At 35.5% G+C, this 19953-nt stretch overlaps 1 protein-coding gene and 1 pseudogene across 1 annotated transcript; both read right to left on the bottom strand.

The window, feature by feature from the left end:
* Positions 1-178: 178 nt before the first annotated feature.
* Positions 179-8029, bottom strand: LOC112696137 (uncharacterized). The gene is made up of 8 exons (XM_025748750.3): positions 7362-8029; positions 5864-6232; positions 5315-5574; positions 3850-3991; positions 3320-3691; positions 3060-3191; positions 2858-2986; positions 179-2736 (listed from the first exon to the last, which is right to left on the bottom strand). Exons 1-8 carry the CDS (start codon positions 7494-7496, stop codon positions 457-459), a joined length of 3819 nt encoding a protein of 1272 aa, XP_025604535.1. The 5' UTR covers positions 7497-8029; the 3' UTR covers positions 179-456.
* Positions 8030-16340: 8311 nt separating this feature from the next.
* LOC112698097 (large ribosomal subunit protein mL43-like) lies at positions 16341-17069 on the bottom strand (annotated as a pseudogene).
* Between the last annotated feature and the right edge of the window lie 2884 nt (positions 17070-19953).

Below are 19953 nucleotides of genomic sequence, written 5' to 3'. Positions count from 1 at the left end.
TTGAACATTTTTCAAAATTCATAGCAATAAATAAAAAAGTTGTTCAGTTTAGAATACATATTTCTAAAAAGAGAAATACTTTTAACTTGAATCAAACAAACACTTCAATTAAAAAATATATATCCACTCAAAAATCCCGATACAGCTTTCGCTATGAAGACTACTTGGCTAAAAAGAATTGCAAAGGAAAAAGCTTCATTTAAAATTGGAGGGTGATATGATCTCACACCAAGAAAACAAAAACCTTCAAAATACCAGCACTCTCAATCTTTCTCTACATCGACGGAAAAAACAAGACAAATTTGGCAACAATTGACTAATCAAATCTATAGGGTAAAATTGAAAATTGCTGAAAGAAGCTTATTGTTTACCAAATTACAAGGTACTCAAACCTTCATTTACTATGACAGGACTGGACTCCACAACAGCCACCTTATACTTCTCACTTTTATCATGCTAGAAAATTGAAAACCTTAAGTTATTACTTGCCGCAAACAAGTTGTATTCCTCCATGGCGGTTGTCTCTTTCTTATTGCAAGTATCGACTTCTTCGACAGGATCTACTGAACCTTTCAAGCTAAAATCCCCCGCAGTACTTCCTTGTGCAGATGCAAGACTCGATTTACAACCTGTTGAGACATCTACAGGCCCACCAAAATGAAACAAGGAAAAGCCACCGTTGTTCTCTCGCATCTTGGCAGGGTTATCAGGCCTCACCTCTCCACTCAATGCTGCTTTTTTGGAATTAGCTCCAGCTGGAACAGTCCTTTCTGGAATAGATCCAGCAAGATGCTCTTGAATGGATGCTGGCTTCGAAACTCGAGTCTGCTCCTCTGCATTCAAGACATTAGCTCTGGCAACCGGCTGATATACTGGCACAGCAGGGTTAAACATGGGAGTCGGCTGCTGCAAGGCACCATACTGCAAGCAGAAGTGCGGATCCTCATTCAAACCATATCCAAGAGGGCCAGCATATAAATAATGATTCGGGTGTGGGTAGGGCATCAAGCCATTTGTAGGAGCTGCCGGCCATGAAACTGGATTTTGATGGAAGTAACTCATTGTTGTAGGACCTTGGAACATTGGAAATTGCATATTCTGGTTTGACATGAGTGGAAGGATATTTTGAGGCTGAGAACACACATTAATGGTGGAAAAACCATTTTCAAAATTGTGGCCAGTTTCCACCGCAAGATTCCCCAATTTATCACTTCCTGTGCCATCCAAGGACCGACTATACAGTGAACATGACCTTGCCAAACCCTCACCATTTGCATCCTTCTCCCCAGCTTCATGACAGCCAGACAAGTCATTTTCGACACAAGTTGAACTATCTCTTACTTCAGATTGTAGACTAACATCTTCTGAATCTGATGTTGATGATGATTCAGTATTTTCACGATTTGAAGAGGTTGTATTATTATCACCCTCACTTAGGCACGAGGAGCAGTTGTCAGAACTGAAACTGCTACTCTGATTAGGATCAGAAGAACTATTCAAGGGAGAGCCTCCAGTCGTGCATATTCCAGGCTCTTCAGAAGCAACTTCTGTAGATCTGCAAGAACCTTCAGCTTCCACTTGAAAACCATTGTTACACCCTTCATCTGCACTTAATCTCTTTGAATTACAATCCTCATAATAACGATCACCAGTGTGAACAGCTTCCCCAATTGACGGCTTGATTATATCAGACTGAAGTCCTTGATTCTCAGAAGACCTCAATATAACATCAGAGTCTGGAGTGCTACCACGATATTTCTTTTGAGATTCCATAGGCTCCCAAACTTTCTTTGATTGAAACAAATCCCTGCCGGCATAGTTCCCCAAGGTGACTTTGCTTTTGGGTCTCCCATTACTATCATGCATATATTCTACCTGAGAATGCTTACTACCACGAGAATACTGTTTAGATGTATCTCCTGCAGTTTCAGACTTACTTGCAGGTTTTGTCTCCCGGCTAACTCTTGTCAAAGAAGAATGTTGTTCAACCCTTGTCCTATATTCATGATTTAGGCTACAACTGCAAGAATGAAAATCACATCTCTCATTTACCCGGTTGCTGGAAGAATGGAACTTCTCATTATACTTAGGACCAGCATTTCGACCATTATGCTTTGTTGGAACATTTAATCTTGATTGCCTATTCAATCCATTAACTACCCTAGAAGATGCCACAAAACTTTCTCCATGATGTCTTAGATCAGATCTGCCAACCACCACACCATTTTCTGAAACAACTGCATGACGCCGTCTGTCAGACCATTTCATTGGCATATCAAGTTGGAATTCTTTTCTAAATCTTGGCCTTTGACGAGAAGGTGTTGATTGTTCAACTGTAAACTGACCTCCCCCATCTTTTGTACTGGAAATTTCTTCTTCACAGTCATTATAAGAGTGATCTTGTGTTCTCAAAGTACTGCACTCATCAGTGAACTCTTCGTGTAGGATATTAGGAGAATCATCCCTGGAAAGATTAGCTTCATCCGTTTCAATTACTGAACTCCTGCAGCTGATAGAATCATTTTGCTCCATATCATCAAGCAGAGACATTTCTTCTTTCGATTCAGGAGGACCAAGAGGATCATTTGATTCGGAACTCCTTTTTTCTTTATCCTTGTCTTTCCCTTTTAGTCTTTCCTTCCTCCTAAGTTTTTTCTCCCTTTCCTTTGTTCTTCTCCTCTCCTTGCGCTCCTCTTCTTCACGTTTTTCCTTTTCTTCTTCTTCAAGAAGTTTCATCTGCAGATAAAAACAAAATCATACAATTCAGGTATAGAAAATGGACATCCCATATGGAAGCAGAGCTACACCTTTTTTTAATCCCAAAACGTCTTCTTCATAACAATATAATAATTTATACCTGCTTTTCTAAGGTAATGATTTCTTTGCATGCTACATGCAGTCGTTCCTCCAGCAATTTCAGTGCAAGACATACAAATATGCTATGTGCATTTTGGCGTGCAGTTCCTTCTCTAAATGCCTTTTCAACCTGAAAGGATAACACAGTCAGCAGTTGAACAAGACAAACAAACACAGCAAAACAATGTTAATAATAAACCTACCTGTTCTTTAAAAATAACAGTGGCAGCATCTAAAAGAAATTCTCGAGCAAGTTCAGGGCTTTTTGCATGCTTTTGGGGACGAGAGCACTCTCCATCAAGATCATTTCCATCCTTGTCCATTGAATCATCATCCTGAAGGCAACATTTTACCATAACATATGAGGCTTATTCTGACTAATGCCTCATAAATGATTATCAAAATCTCATGATATATGGGCAACTAGCAAAGAAGGTTATTTCCTTGGTGAAACTCATGTTACCTCTTCTTCCTCTGCCTCTTCAGCATGCTCAAAAAATCTTCTAATACTTTCCCCTTTTGTGATTGTAACGTAACCATCTCCTACAATTAGCCTGCAATGTACACACTGTTGACCCTTCAACGAATGAGCTTTAACAGAAAGTTCAGTGCAGCGCCCATCTAGTTTCCAAGCTCGGAGGGTTATGAAACATGCACTTAAACCACCAAGATCCAGTCCATTGACTTGAACACATGCATTCATTCCAACATTTTCAAACTCCAAAATGTCACATTTTCCTTCAGTCGTCCCCACTGCCCACTCAAAGTGATGATAGGAACCCAAAGTCTCAGCAAATGTTTGACGCCAATCAGCTTGAATTGAGTCATCAGATACCTGATAAAAAAGCACAATGGATGCATGTTATGTGAAGCAAACATCGCCTTGTGGTAAGGCACGCATATTTTTCAATGAAATCACCTTGTGCCGCTCTAGAATATTACAATGAAATCCCAATCACGATATTTTACAGTTTATAAATACAAATGTCACACCTCATACTGAAAGGCTGTGTCAGCAACACAAAACCAGCTAGTGCAACGGGGCTCTTTGCGCATGCGCTTCAGTTCTTTTAGTTCCTTGAATTCTCGAATAACATTTCTTCTACAATCTCTGCAAAATCTCTTGCTGTCAAACCTGGTAAATAAATGAAAACTTGTTAGTAAAACCGAAAACATAAGATATCTTTGTCATAGATCTTGACAAATAACCTTACCTTGAAGCAAGGGTTCGTGCCCAGTTTCAAACAATAAAAGATAAATAAATCACGCAATAAATTAAGCCATACACATTGTTTTATGTATTTCAATGAGCATAGAACAAAATGTTGAAAATACATGACTAAAGGATCGGAATAATTTCATTCTCTTAGTCTAATAATTGCATTAAGGGTTATTGAAGCCCCTAAAACATGTCAGCCCGCCAGACACAATGTGGGAAACTTTAAATACACAGAATAAAGCTAAAGCTGCACTTGATATCTTTTCTAGCACATCATGTAACTCCAGAGACAAAAACACGGGTAGAAAGCATAAAATAATGAGTAATAGCATGCAAAGAGCAAAATAACTATTCATATTACGTCCTTCCCATTTATATAAGAAAGTTAAAAGGAAATGTTAATATTCTGATCCACCACTATCAAGGTGCCTAGATCAAAATCACTTTGAAGATGCACAAGCTGAGTTCATTACTCCATAGTTATATATCCAATAAAATGTCATTCGGATTCTTTTCTAGTTTCTGTGTCTTTCATAACTCAAGTTCCATTCGACAATTCTCCTTACAAACAAGATCATTATGCTGTCCAGAAAAGGTCAGCGGGCATAAACCTCAATAAGAAACAATAATCACCGTTCAAGACAAGTGCGGTAAAGCTTCCATCTTCAGTTAGTTTATCTTCTCAGGAAATTCATGAACATATCTCTACAACATCATTTCTTGTATAATTATCCGTACAACTCCTCAAAAGATCTCTAAGTACCAAACAGTATGCAACAAAGCCATACCTTATAATCTAATTAACCACAAATAGGTCCACAACTCCACAGCCTTACGTCATGCCAGAACTCATAACTGAATGATATCCTATTAGTTATTACAATCTGAATCATTCTGTTTCTCTAGTTTTAAAGATACTCATGAATTCAACAATTCTTTAAATCCATGCCTATCTAGAGTCTTAATGTCAATTGTCAAGCCAGCCGCTCAAGTGTCCTACAATCTGACAGATAGCTAGTCAATTAAAAATGACTCACATATAAATGATATCATCTTTTTAATGGGGGGATACAGAAAAATGGGAACCCAATTATATACATGCTTAATTGTATATCAGTCTCAACTGTATAACTGCTTTTAGTATCAGATTTTATATTGTTATTCATTCTATCACTAACAATCTGTCACTTATCTAAGGCATAACAGGTGTGACTGTGTGAGCATTATACAAATAGTCACCTGTACATAAGTCTTTCAATAAAATCCTCTTCCTTCATCCTTAGAAGAGAGAGACGAGTCTCCTCTCCCAATGCTGACCAGAAGTCCACCAGTGTATCACATGAAAGTCGTGCAGTGTGCAACGCACATGTTTCTCTTGTCCCGTGTCCTCTGCCATAACTCACTATGCCTTGGCTTATCCATCCACGGCCTCCGCCGCCACAAGCATCAGGATATAGTAGTTCTCTTTCCCGCTCCCTTGCGCGTGCCCCATCAAAGACCTGATATATAATCAAAAGTTTAGCTAGCTAATAAAGAAAAGAATTGCGTCAGGACCCAAGTCCCCCAACTTAATGAAATTATGTCCTACGAAAAGAAAAGTTGTCGCTCTGTATCATGCAACACTCACCACCTCAGTTATATGTTAGTTACTTCTATCTTCCACTTTATCGACATTTTTTATGTTATTCCTGGGTGATGAATGTTGATATAGAGCAACACATTTTTCACACTACGGGGACATTAAACAATTTCTTTTTTTTTTACTTGGAATAAATGTGATGGGCTTACAATTTGAAGTCCTTTCAGAGACTTTGAATACAAATAGCAGTTCATAAGTGTCAAAGACCCATCGCGTGTTGTGGTCAAACCTCCCCATGGATGAACAGATGGGTCTTGAATTTCATCTTGGCAGCCATTGGTAATGTTCAATCCACCATTATTTTGTTTTTTCAAACCTCCAAGTCTGTTGCAAATAAAGTGAGCACCCACCCCTTCGTGCTGCAGAGATTTCCCATACATAACAATCTGTAAGAAACCTTCAAGAAGCAACCCATTGCATCTGGAGCAGTACATGTTTTTACGAGCCTGCTCAAAAAGAGATTGTTTATCTATCCTCAATAGTTCTTGTCGTGCTTGAGGTGACAATTCACTCCAGAACTGCAACACAGGAATGTAAAACACCCAGTGAGAGGAATTTTAAGCATGTCGTGGGTTGCAGTTTTATCAAGAGAACAAGGTCACATGTGCCACATGTCCTCAGCTCAGAACTCAATCTCTACGATGCAAAATCAATTCCAATGGATTCTCATTGCATTTCTGCCTCCAAGCATACCCATAATTGAGAGTTGCTTGCAATCCTTGAACAGCTAAGAAGCACGTATGTGAAGGGGGGCACAAATACAAAGCAAAATGAACAACATAACCCCCCAACATAGCAAAGGTGCAACATATAATATCAAGAAGACCAAAAAAAAAAAAAAAACTGAATTAACATGTCAAAGGTCCACATTAGCTTTACACGCACAATAAATTGACATAATATTCCTCATTATTGTAGTATCCAATCCATAACGGTACAAATTGTGAAAACATACAAGTTAAAGCCAGGCAAATCAACGTCAGCAGCAACTAATGGTGTTTGCTTGCAGGCTAAGTGCCCAACATCAGCATGCATCCAACAAAGACTGGCATGTTAACCACATTCCCGCTAATATGGCATTCATTTTGTAATTCAGTGCCCCAGCAAGAAAATTACTCCCCCTCTATTTTAATATAATTGTCATTTGCAGATACGATACATTGAAAAAGTTATTTAAAACTTTCTTCAAATTTCCTATTATTTTGAAACAGAGGTAATGACAGTTAATCTCAGCCTCATGCAACAGCACAGCATGCAAAAATGGTAACTATATCTCAGTGGACAATTAAAAATAAACATAAATATTAGAATCGACATGTAACATCATTCTTTTAATAGCCTTTACCAGGCACTGATGTGGAGATGGAATAGTGTACACTGAATCTCATCTACCAAGCACAAAAACACTGAATTAGAAATAGAAAACAAAATAACATAATTCTCATAACAATGATACATCCGAAAACCCTGTAAAGCAATCCAACAATCATTCCAACTGTAAGATCCAATACAGAATTCAATCAAACCATCAGTTGTAACACAAAAATCAATACAAAACAGTGATCTATCCACAATCCAAAAGCTAATAACAAAAAATACAAACAAATAAATAAACAAAGACAATTAAAACCGTAAACAATCCACTACCTTCTGTAGCTGATTGTAGCCTACGTCATCCCGATTCTTAGACCAGAATCCATTTGGCGACAAGTGCGTGGTTGTCGCGGTGGCAGAGGAGCCATTAGTGAATTGCTCGTTCCGTTGCGCTGCTAACCCGGGCATTTTCAAACCCTGCGAGATTCATTCACCAATGCTTCCACTCCTCCTTAATTCTAATCGATTCTGAGAAATTCATATGAATCGGATGAGAAAGTAAAAGAAGCATGAATGAATAAAATCGAAAGCAGATACACCTAGCAGATCGAATCGGCAGCGGCGATCGGTGGTTCCGGATTGGAAGTGGATTCGTAAGTGGAAGATGGCGAAGATGAAAGAGCGATCGAAGAAGGAGCGAGAATTGGTAGATGGATAGAGAGAGAAAGGGTTTTGGTGCGAAGAGAGAGAGAGAAAAGGAGATGAAGGAGGAAACGATGAGAAAATGAGATTTGGAGCTGTGTGCGACTGCGTGTGTGAATGTGTATTTAATTGTGGAGAAAAAAGGATGAAATGAGGCCACGAGGAGGATTATGTGATGGAAATGGCAATGCTTTTTAGTTTTTGCTCCTTCTTACGACCCGCTGTTAAATTCCACAAAGCCAAGCCCATTGCTGTAACTTGACTAACTTCATCAACTTTTCACATTTTCCACTCACTCCATCTCTGCTTAAGGGTACAAATGACATTATAAATAATAATAATAATCTATCTATCTATTCTATCAATTAATCTCTCCAAACATGTAATTTAAACAAACAAGTCTAAACAAGTTAATTTGACCTAATTCAACTCACGTGCCAATTTCTCTAACAAACTTTTCACCTAATACGCTAATATATAACTTTCTTTTTCATGCGGATTTCGTTTTCCTTTTCGAATTTTCTTAGTGTTATCTGTGTCTCTACGTTCCGTTCCTTCTCTGCGTTTTTCCTCATTCACTATGTTCTCTTCGTTCTCTGCATTCTATTCGTTTAAGTTCAATGCTCTTCGTTCAAGTTTTTGAAATCAAGTTGTGAAATTAGGTTTGAACAGTTATTTCGTTATGGAAGATAATGAATTATTCAAGCTTAAACTGTCAATTGAATCAGAGTGAAGTGGATTATTGTTTTGAATCGAATGAAGCAGCTGAGGTGTGGTTCCATTTTAGTTTAATGTTCGTTAGTAGTTTATGATTCTATTGGTGAATAATGATGTTTTTCTTTGTGAAAGTTGTTGTTCATGATTGATGGTTTGAATTGAATGTAACGTACCAGTTATGAATCTGATTATATTATTTTAATGAATCTATTCCCCCTCCCCCCCCCCCCATTTCGGTGTATTTCGATTATAAATTGGTGTATTTTGGAACTCTTCTTTCGTTATATTTGTAGGTTCAGACTTTCAATTGAATCAGGGCGAATTCTATTATTGTTTTGAATCAAATTAAGTGGTGAGGTGCGGTTTGAATATAGTTAATGTAGTTTGTTAGTGGTTTATGATTCTGAAGTTGAATCGGTTTTTTTTTTTGTGAAATTTGTTGTGCATGGTTGATGGTTTGTATTTGATTGTAATGTACCAGTTCTGAATTGGATTCTATTATTTTGATGAATCTATTTTCTCCTCGTTTTTGTGTATTTTAGTTACTTATATGGTTTATTTTGCACCAATTTTGGTTTATTTTCAGTTTCGGTGCGATATTGATGAGCAGCTTGTTCCAAAAGTTGGGATGACTTTTAACACGTTTGAAAAAGTTAAAAAATTCTACAAAGATTATTCTAAACTTGTAGGTTTTTCTACGAAAATTTGGAGCACAAAGAAGAAGAAAATTGAAATTAAGAACCAATTGATTACATGTATTAGAGAGAAAAAATGGAAATCGAACATATCTCCAACTGAGAAGACAAATCTCTCAGCTGGATTTAATTTTCCTACAAGAATTTATATACATATATTGGTGTTTGGATCATTTCAAAGGTTGTGTTGCATCATTCACATTCGTGCTGTCTAAATCAAGTAGAGATGCTTAAACAACACAGGGAATTAAGCATGTCTATACAACGTATAATAGAGAATAACAAGGAAGCCAGAATCAGACCAAGTAAAACTTATCAATCATTTGTCGCAGCAGCAGGGGGTCATCGTAAATTAAGTTTTATTGAAAAAGATGTGAGAAATTACATCACGAGAGAAGTGCAGAATGTTTCAGAACTAGAGGATGCAAAAGAATTTAGGAAATACTTATTAAGAATGAAAGAGAAGAATCAAAATTTCTTTTTTGAGCTTGAACTTGAGGTTGATCAGTCAATTAAGATTGTTTTTTAGGCCGACGCAAGAAGTAGGGCTGCCTGTGAGTATTTTGGAGATGTTATTTCATTCGATACCACTTACAATACAAATAAGTAATATGATGTTTTGGTTTATGTGTATTTTGATATTACTTTCAGTGTACTTAGATAGATTTTCAGTGTATATATGATTTTGTTTCTGTATCGTTGTATTTTCAACCATTCAAATGGTTATTTCAATGTTGGCTTTGTTGCATGGGAGAAAATGCCTCGAAAGGCAATCTTACCGATCAATGTGCATCGATGCAAAGGACTATTGAGGCTTTTATGCCCACAAGAATTCACCAGTTGTGTATTTAACATATCATGAAGAATATTCCAAGTAAATTAAATGACTACAATCAACACGAAGAAATTGAACATGAGATGAGCCATGTTGTTTGGAACTCTTTTACAAAAGAATCATTTGATAAGAATTGGAATGATTTTCTGATGAAGTATGGTGTTGGGGACAACAAGTGGCTTTCAGGTAATTGTGTCTTTATTAGGAATAAGTGATGTTGTTACTTTTAGTGTGTGGATATTTATATATTTTTCTTCTGTAGTAGAAGTGTCAAACTGTACGTCTTTCGATAAATTTTGGTTTTGATTGTTATTTTTCTAATTTTTTTTAGAACTTTTCAAAAATCGTTATTTATGGATTCCGGTTTATCTCAATCACCACTTCTATACCAGGATGAGAAGCACACAAAGGAGCGAGAGCATGCATGCTTTTTTTTAACAAGTTTATTACGCTCAACAGCTCCCTTATCCAATTCGTCAAATAGTACGATAATTGCCTAGGAAGTAGAGAGTAGAGAGAAAGAATCGGATGCTGCAGATTTTCATACCATCATACCTTGTGTAACAAAATCCTCAATAGAAGCTCAATTTCAGCATGTGTATACTCACGAGAAGTTCAAGGAAGTCCAAGCACAATTTAGATGAAAGGTGAATTGCATCACAAGATCAACGCAATCCGCTTTGGGTTATATGGTATATGAAGTTGTTGAACAGGTTTCTAACTCAACTTTCAACAAGTTTGTAGTTACATATGACACGATACCATCTCAAGTTAAATGTCAGTGCTTATTATTCGAGTCAAGAGGGATATTGTGCCGTCATTCTCCGAGCGCGTTAAGTTTTGAGCGAGTAGATAAAGTGTTACCAAGATATATATTGAAATAGTGGAGTAAGAACATAAAGAGGAGGCACACACATATCAAGAATAGCCATGACAAGCCTCTTTTGGAGCCAAGAAGTAGGAGATTTGATGATTTGGTGTTTCAGTCACAAAATATTTGTGAATTTGCATCAAAATCTGAGGATTTGACTACGATTCTGCATTGCGCATATGACAATATTATAGTTGAGATGCAAGAATACAAAGCCAAAAGCAAAAGGAAATGTTCGTTATCTCACGAAGATGCTTCGTTGGAAGATATTAATGAGCTTCAAAGCCCTCCATGTGTGAGAACAAGAGGACGTCCAAAAAATAGACTGAGATCAAATACTCAAAAACAGATTGCAAATACTGCAAAGAAAAAGGAAAAGAAGGTTCTAACTGAGGTGAAACTCATGTTCTTTAAATAGTGGGAATCGAGTTTGTGCATGTCAATAGTTTTGCTAATATATGATTTACTTTTTGCAGTTGATCATTTTTATGGTGGTTCAGTAGTGCAGTCAAATTTCAGCCATTATCATGGACATATTATGAATTATAATTTTAGATATTCAAGAGAATAAGATAGATTTTCGGTGTTTTTATGAATCTATTTCGTTGTTATTTGACACAATTTCAGTGTAATCTACGTAATATTTTTTTGTGTGAAAATGAGGTTTAGGGTTTATATTTTCTTGTTTTGTCCTTTTTTACGATGTTTTAGGATTTGTTTCTTTTAAATATACAATACACAAACAATTCAATACTTAAGTAGTATAGAAATTCAATATAGAGAATCCAGTATTTATCTAAATAATTTTTGGTGTATTCAAAAAGTAATTCGGCGTAGTACAGAATTTATTCTTCTTTTCCTGCATTTTTTTTAACCTGGATTCATTTAGACTAACAGCATTTCAATACAGTATAGACATGTTTATAGAAGTTTAATTTTGTAAAAAAAAAATTATGTACTATCAATACAAAGATACAATTTATAATATCAAATTATCTACTATCAATGTCTAATGATTTCAATGTACAGTAAGGACTTAGTAGTGCAGCAGATGACTTGGATAGTCTGATTGCTTCACATTCTTCAATGGCTTTATCTCTGAGTTGATTTATTTTGTCAAGTAGAATGGTAGCATATTCCACACTAAAATGATCAACTTCATCTTACAACTTAAAGAAATTTCTTTGTTAAAGTCCGTTAATTTAGTAATAGAGTTATTTATTTTTAAAGATAGTTACCTGTTTCAAATTCTTCCACAAATATTTTCTCTTTTTTATCTTTTTTGGATCAATTAACTCCAGCCATTTCATAACATATATTGCGCAACCATAGCTAAAAACGAGAATAAATTAACACAATAAAATAGTAGAGTAAGAAAAAACACAATAAATTTATTAAATATAAAGATTTGATACCTTATCTACTGCCCACTGATGTTGATGTATGGTGCTTCGACATCCTCATCCTTGTCTATCAAAGGTTCTCCTCCAATAAACACCCTCATTTTTGAAATGACGAAGCCCTAAAACCAAAATAAGGCAAGTATAATTTCAACCTTTAGAATTTGATTATTATTTGAATATTTCTCGGTGTATTCGCGGAGCAATTCGATATATTATAGTATTTACTTTCCTTTTTTCATAGAACTACAAGTGCACCTTATTTCAAACAGACAAAAACAAGAGAATTTATAGAGGAAACAGAAATTTGTATCAAATAAACAATTTACAAAAAATTTATTAATTGTTGTTCTCTCTTTTGTAGGAGCTTTTTTGTTTATTGGGTCGATGACATAAAATTCCTTCTTTTCAACATCCACTATCCATAACCACCAATGCTGTGCATAGCAAATTGGGACAAATATCTGAAGTTTGACCAGAGAGAACAATTGTTTAGCTTAATTGCCACATAATGTAAGAATTATTTAATAAACTTTATAAGTGAAAGCTTACAAATAGATGGGATACAAGCTTCTTCTTGTCCAAAAATGGGAGGTAGTCCTGATAGTCTTCAACCTGGAAGGGCTTCTTAGTTTTTGGATGAAGGAAGTTGCCTTCATGACTCGACAATGTGTAATTCTTCAAAATTTGTATAACATCGAAAGAAATAGTTACAGCAAACAATATATTTTAAAAATACACCGAAATTTTAATGTATTACAACTTACAACAATATCAAGGGGCAGACAGTATACAAGTTTTTGAAATCTTTTAATTTTTCTGGTGTTCAGAATTTGGCACATTGCCAGACAACCTATGAAAATTAAAAACCCAAACTTAATACATATATGGCACAACAACTGATAAGAAAATTATTAACGTTATTCTAAGATTACCAGATTTTCGATATCTGATTCAGCTTTTAAGGATTCAAAGTGCATTCTTCTTATTTCCAATAGTTTTTCATGCTTTAGTATAAAAATTGTCTCTCACTCATTAGTGTTTTCATCTTCATAAGTCTTGATATTTGTTACCCAATAAAAGCGTTTCTCCTTAAGTTCATCTATTATTTGCTTCTGCCTCACAGGAGTGTGGAATTTGTCGAGAAAGCTCATTGTAGGCTGCACCTTTTCCAGAGAGGGACCTTTCTCTCTACCAAAATTTAATGCTGCTGCAAACCCAGTATCTATGACAGCTTCCACCAACTCTTTCAAATCTTCTACTAATATTGGACTGTCCTGAGATTTTTCTTGACAGTTTGTGGTTCATCCTTTTGAGAAAGGGTAGCCTCCTCGCTTGATTGAGTGAATCCAAGGCTAAATGATGGTGCAAGAAAGTCATTCTTCAATACAACGTTAGCAACCATCATTATTGCATCAGTCACTGTTTGAAGGAGTGGATGACTGCATGGTGACACATAAAATATCTTAAGTATAAAATATTGAAAAAGAAAATTTAAGAAGTAAAACTTACACTTTAGTAGGAGATACTTCTTCATAAGATTCTTGTGGTGGTTGTTGAGGTTCTTCTTCAGTACTTTCCTTTATTAGAGACTTTGCAGCAACTTGTTGAGGTTGTGTGAGACTTCAAAATTACAGCAAAGAAATATAATTAATACAATCAAACCAAGTACACCTCAATTCACATGAAATATACAGAAATACAAACTAAATACACAGAAATTTAAAAAGATATGTAACTCAATAAAACAAGCACAAAATGACAGCAGAAACACTACAACAGATTTCTATAGGCTAATTACAACAAATGCATCAACTAAGTTCGTCAAAATGGACAAAATCAATATTCTTTTGCTTAGTTACAACAAAAAGAGGACAACAACACCAAATGCACCTTAAATAACAAGAAATATACCGAAAAACAAACCAAATAACCGAAACTATTAGAAAAAGAATTTTAAGTAATACTTACACATTAATAGTTTCTTCTTCTATATCCTCCTCTCCGAGTGACGTTACAGCAGTTTGTTGAATTTGATGAGGGCTTGAAGCAGGAGCAAATATTTGAAGTGGGATTCTAAGGAAATGAAAAATGAAAAAATTAATATGCCGTAAACATTCAAGTACAAATAGTTAACTCAATGAAATAGAACATTGAAAGTGAGTTGGAAAACTCACATGTCCAGTTGTTCTTATTGAGAATGAGTTTGTTTTGGAAAAACAATGATTTGTTCTTTAGGATTATCATTTATTATTCCTTCATGAACAGGAGCTGGTTCATTCAATGATTCCTTTTGTTCCGTGAACTTGAAATACAATGAAATCACATCACAACTACACCACAAGCATTCAATAAAAATACAACTTCTGTTGCATGAGAATTTACATAGTTACAGAATTTTCTTTTTTCTTCTTGCCTTTTTTTCTTGCATAAAATCTTAAAGGACTTTTTTTCTAAAAAAATATATGAAATCAGAAGCAAAATATGGTAGTACAAGAATAAAAGAAATAGCAATAGAAAAAATTACATTTCATCAATTGGTTGATTTACAATACTCTAATTGCTTATCTGTGTTAGAAACACAGCATAATTTTTACTTGCCAAATTTACATGTGGCATTCTAAGGACAAAATAAACATTATTCAGAAATATTAGAGTAATTACATCAGGTTTAAGCACTAAAAGAAACACCGTTAAAATCAACGGCCAAATCGACGGCTAGGCCGTCGATAATATTAAAAATTGACGGCAAAATCAACGGTGGATGAAGTCGCTATTAAGCTTGTCGATTTTTCAAAATTCTAATAAAATCGACGGTTTACCAGGCCGTCAATAATAATTCATTAAAATCGACAATCTTCCAATCTATAATATGAGTTTGAGAATTTTCCCTGCTCAATAAAATCGACAGTTTTGCCGTCGATATTATTATACAAAATTGACACCTCGTTTCCGTCGATATTTGATTCGATAAAATCGACAAAAGAGCCGTCAATATTATTATACAGAATTGACACCGTTTTTGTCGATATTTGATTTAATAAAATCGACAAAAGAGCCATCGATTTAATTATTAAAATACCGATAAGTTTGTCGTCTATATTTTGTTTTCATTTGTCTATTTTAAATTTAAAAAGCGACAACTTTACTGTCGATTTTAATAGCCACATTTTTTTAATTATTTTTTCTATTTTAAAAATAGTATACAATTAATTCAAATAAAATATTAAATATCAAAATAAAATTTATACAAAATATTAGATAACAAGACAAATAAACTTTTAAATATAATTTATACTAAATATTAGATAATGAGTTTAAAAACTTATCAAAATAATAAATAATCCTCTAACATAAAAACTCAAGGCAAGATAAATAACTAAACTCAAACTTATATTCGTTTAAATTACAATCCACAAATAATACAAAATATTCAAAGCAATACTTGCTAATTCCCTTGGAACTTCCATTCCTATAAGGAACAAAATAAACATTTGTCATGTCTGATCTTAATAATGGATTCATGATACGATGATTGTTACATCATCACTAGTTCTTACTTGTTTTTTGGATTTCTTGAGCCATGAGAAGAAGAAAATCAGCATTGATGGACTTGGCTTCCTCGGCTAAACCTCCACCTACTGTGGAACCAAATGCCACTCTTGCCTCTATCAAAATATTAAATATTGTAGTTCAGCCGTAGTTAAATGCACTAAAGATGAAAAATGATTAGGATCCTAACTTATCTTCCTAATTTTTAAAGATTGTAAGAGTATCCAGCAGGCTAATAGTGACCAACCTCTTTAAGAAAATGAACACCATTTGCCTTTTTTATAGCTTCAGCCATGTAAAACAGAAACATATTATTAAAAAGGCTTCATAATTGGATTGTCTTAATAAATGCTTTGATTTCACTTCCTCAAACACTTGAGTTCAGTGTAAATCATGGCTTACATATCTCCTCCCTCGCAATAACTTAAGATAATAGATACAAAACAACCCTGCAAGGAAGAATATGGTTTACACAACATTGGTAAATTGATCAGAAAGTAAAGAACAAGTTTCGAACACTACACTCTAGACTTATTATTCTTAAAATTGAAGAGCAGTTGTCCATGTACCTTGCACACTAGGGCGCTTGGTTACATGCCTTATCCTCAGTTTGATCACCTTTCTTTCCGATGCATTGCTTAGCCTCATTGCATGGTGAAGTACATCTTCTGGATCCATGTTCTTCACGCATATAACTCGCTCGTTTTTGTTCTCTGTAATTCTCATCACAATCACTCATTCAAATTTTAGTAATTAGCTAAGATAAGATCCCCTAGAGTGAGTTATACCGTCCAACTTTTGTTAATTAATTAAGAAAGAAGAAATTTTACTATAAAATGCCTTCAAATGTGGATGCTGACCATGAATGAGTTCAGTAACAACCTCTAATTGAGGATTCTTCTCCTTAAATACAGGCAATTCTGACTCCATAGAAGCCCTATTATTATTTAAAACAAAAGTAAGAATCGGCTCTGTAACCTAACAGTTATACAGTGATAGGAATAAGGGATTTTCGATTAGGAACGATGAAAGAAAGCAGCATGTTAGTAAATGTAGCATAGAAAGAAGAAAAAGGACAAAATGGAGGGTACCTTATACCTCTACTGCTGCTGCCCAATTGCAATAGCTAACAATAAACTTCTGAAGTTGCCATACTCCTCTCAGAGCCATCACACAAAAACTGGAATGAACATAGCTATGAGATTACCAGAGTTTAGTCCTAGTGTGTCTCTCTCTGTGCGAGGGATGAATATTCTGAAAAGTGGAAATAGCCAACTTAGAGGGAGCTTGTGATTGACTATCAATATTGGAATCTGGGGAATTATCAACCAAACTATTACAAGATGCAATGCTATCCACATGTGCTTCTTGATTATTAATATTGTCCATAACCGAAAAAGAAAATCGTAACTAAATCTAATTCTAATAACCAACAACAAGAACAACTAACACAGCAACAATAACAACATACAAAATTTCACTTAGATATCGAATAATATTTAGATGATATTATATAAATTAGACCTTGATATGGCCATTACAAATCCGATGTCATAATTTGGCATTATATACAATAACTCGGCATTATGCACCATAACTCGGCACTTTATGTTATAACTCGGCGTTATACGTTACAATCAGACTCAACGGACTACATATTGGAATAAAAACGTCTGACCAGACATTATCACTTATTAAAACCTATTAATTGCTCTTCAATTCAGATGATCAATAGAAATGTAACCGACCTATTTCATCTCACCTATAAAGGTATGATATTTTATCTTCAAATGATACACTGAATTCATAGTACTAACTTAAGCATCGGAGTACCTTTTGCAGGTACACTCCCCCTTTGTTCATACTCTCTGTGACGTGATATCTCTCTGAACGAAGAGCTCGTATCTTTCAAGTCTATAGCTTGGCGTTGACTCTCAGACACCGAGTTACGTCCAAGTTAGTCACACAAGAACAATTGGCGCCCACCGTGGGGCCTCGAAATAAACACCCTTCTTTCTATAGGCCTCATTTCCTTCCAATGGCTTCGAACTTACTTGTGCCTTTATAAACAAAGGACATATAATAAATCATTAAGGCCCGAAAAAGGACTAATCTATATCTGTTATATTTATTTGCTGATCTATATCCAATTTTCCAATTTATATATGTTATATCTATTTGCCGATCTATATTTATTTTTTTGATATATATCTGTCATCTCTATTTTTCAAATCATCTCTGGTATATTTATTTGCCGATCTATATCTATTTTTTTATCTATATCTGTCATCTCTATTTTTTAATTCATCTCTGGTATATCTATTTGCCGATCTATATATGTTTCTCTGATCTATACCTGTCATCTCGATTTTCTAATTTATATGTTCTATCTATTTGTCGATTTATATCTGTTTTTTCGATCTATATCTGTCATCTCTGTTTTTCAAATCATCTCTGGTATATTTATTTGCCGATCTATATCTGTTTTTCCGATCAATATCTGTCATCTCTATTTTTCAATTCATCTCTGGTATATCTATTTGCCGATCTATATCTATTTTTCTGATCTATATCTGTCATCTCTATTTTCCAACTCATATCTGGTATATCTATTTGCCGATCTATATCTGTTTTGTCGATCAATATCTGTCATCTCTATTTTTAAATTCATCTCTGGTATATCTATTTGTCGATCTATATCTGTTTTTCTGATATATATATATATATATATATATATATATATATATATATGTCATCTCGATTTTCCAATTTATATCTGTTGTATCTATTTTCCGATCCATATCTATCGTCTCTATTTACAGATCTATATCTGTTATCTCTATTTGTCGATCTACATCTGTTATCTCTATTTGCCGATCTATATCTGTCATCTCTATTTGCCGACCTATATCTGTTATCTCTATTCACCGACCTATATCTATTTTCCTGTTTTCAAATCTATATCTATTATCTCTGTTTTCAGATTTATATTAATCATTATCCGAGCTATATCAATCATTATAAGTGTTCATACCCTGGGTCGAGCTATCCGACCCGGGATGATTGGAGATAAAGCGACCGACCTCTTCAGGTCAGATTATCCGATCTCTTCTTAAAGAGCTCGGCCAAATCGACAGAAGAGCCCAGTAAAGGGCCCAAATAGAGGAGCACGACCCAAATCCTAAGGCGGCCTAAGCTTATAGAGATAAAGGCGGTTCCGTTGAAAGATACACTGACCTCAACTCAAAGCTAAAGATAAAGATAAGATAACTAACTTATCTTATCCAAAGGTCACATCTCACCATTATAAATACACTGGAGTGCCCAAGTATAACTCATACTCTGATTCTACATAAACCTGCTTAATACCCTTGCTAACTTAAGCATCAGAGTCCCTTGCAGGTACCCCCTACCCTTCGGTGATAAAGGATCAGCAGCACATTCAGTCCAACAAGTCGGACGCACCAGCTTCGGCCGCTATTCACCAGCCGGACACATCGGTTCCGACCAGCACAGAAGATCTCGTCCGAGATCGACCTACAGTTTCAGGTAACCCCCGGAACATTGGCGCCGTTGCCGAGGAACCTGGAAGTCATCCCATCACCATGGCGGACGACCATGACAACGACCACGATTCAGGTCTAGAGGATCGGACACCGCACAAAAACGTGGATGTCACGCTACAAAACACTCTGGAAACCAACAAAGACAAAGACTCACCAAATTCAGGGGCAATAGAAGCGCTCCTGGATCGCCTAAAACAACTGGAAAAAGAAACCCAACAACAACGGAAAATTGGAAGAGATCTCCAAAGAGAGGTGCGGCGACGTCGGGAGTTGGAAGAAAAACTACAGCAATTGGAAGCCGATCTCAAATCAAAAGCCCCCGGGCTAATCTCGAGGAAAATTCACGCAAAGAGCAAGACCCGTTCACCAGGAAAATCATGAAAACCAAAATTCCAAAAGACTTCAAACTCTCAGATATGACCCTGTATGATGGCACCACGGATCCCAACCACCACCTCAGCAACTTCAGAAGTAGAATGTACCTCACTGACGCCCCAGATGTTGTTCGCTGCAAGGCTTTTCCAACAACTCTCACAAAGACAGCGATCCGATGGTTCGACAACCTACCCCTGAAGTCCATCTCAAGC

Source organism: Arachis hypogaea, chromosome 6, assembly GCF_003086295.3.
Source record: "Arachis hypogaea cultivar Tifrunner chromosome 6, arahy.Tifrunner.gnm2.J5K5, whole genome shotgun sequence".
NCBI classification, from domain to species: Eukaryota; Viridiplantae; Streptophyta; class Magnoliopsida; order Fabales; family Fabaceae; genus Arachis; species Arachis hypogaea.
Note: the sequence above shows the minus strand (reverse complement) of the source record. Positions and strands in the feature narration are given on the sequence as shown.

What these genes read in the sequence shown, in the direction of transcription:
- LOC112696137 (XM_025748750.3), bottom strand. Translation starts at nt 7,496, where the DNA reads ATGCCCGGGTTAGCAGCGCAACGGAACGAGCAATTCACTAATGGCTCC. An exon ending in ACACAGCCTTTCAGTATGAG is followed by an intron (nt 3,692 to 3,849) that starts GTGTGACATTTG and finishes CTTTTTTATCAG; the next exon opens with GTATCTGATGACTCAATTCA. An exon ending in TCATTACCTTAGAAAAGCAG is followed by an intron (nt 2,737 to 2,857) that starts GTATAAATTATT and finishes TTTTATCTGCAG; the next exon opens with ATGAAACTTCTTGAAGAAGA.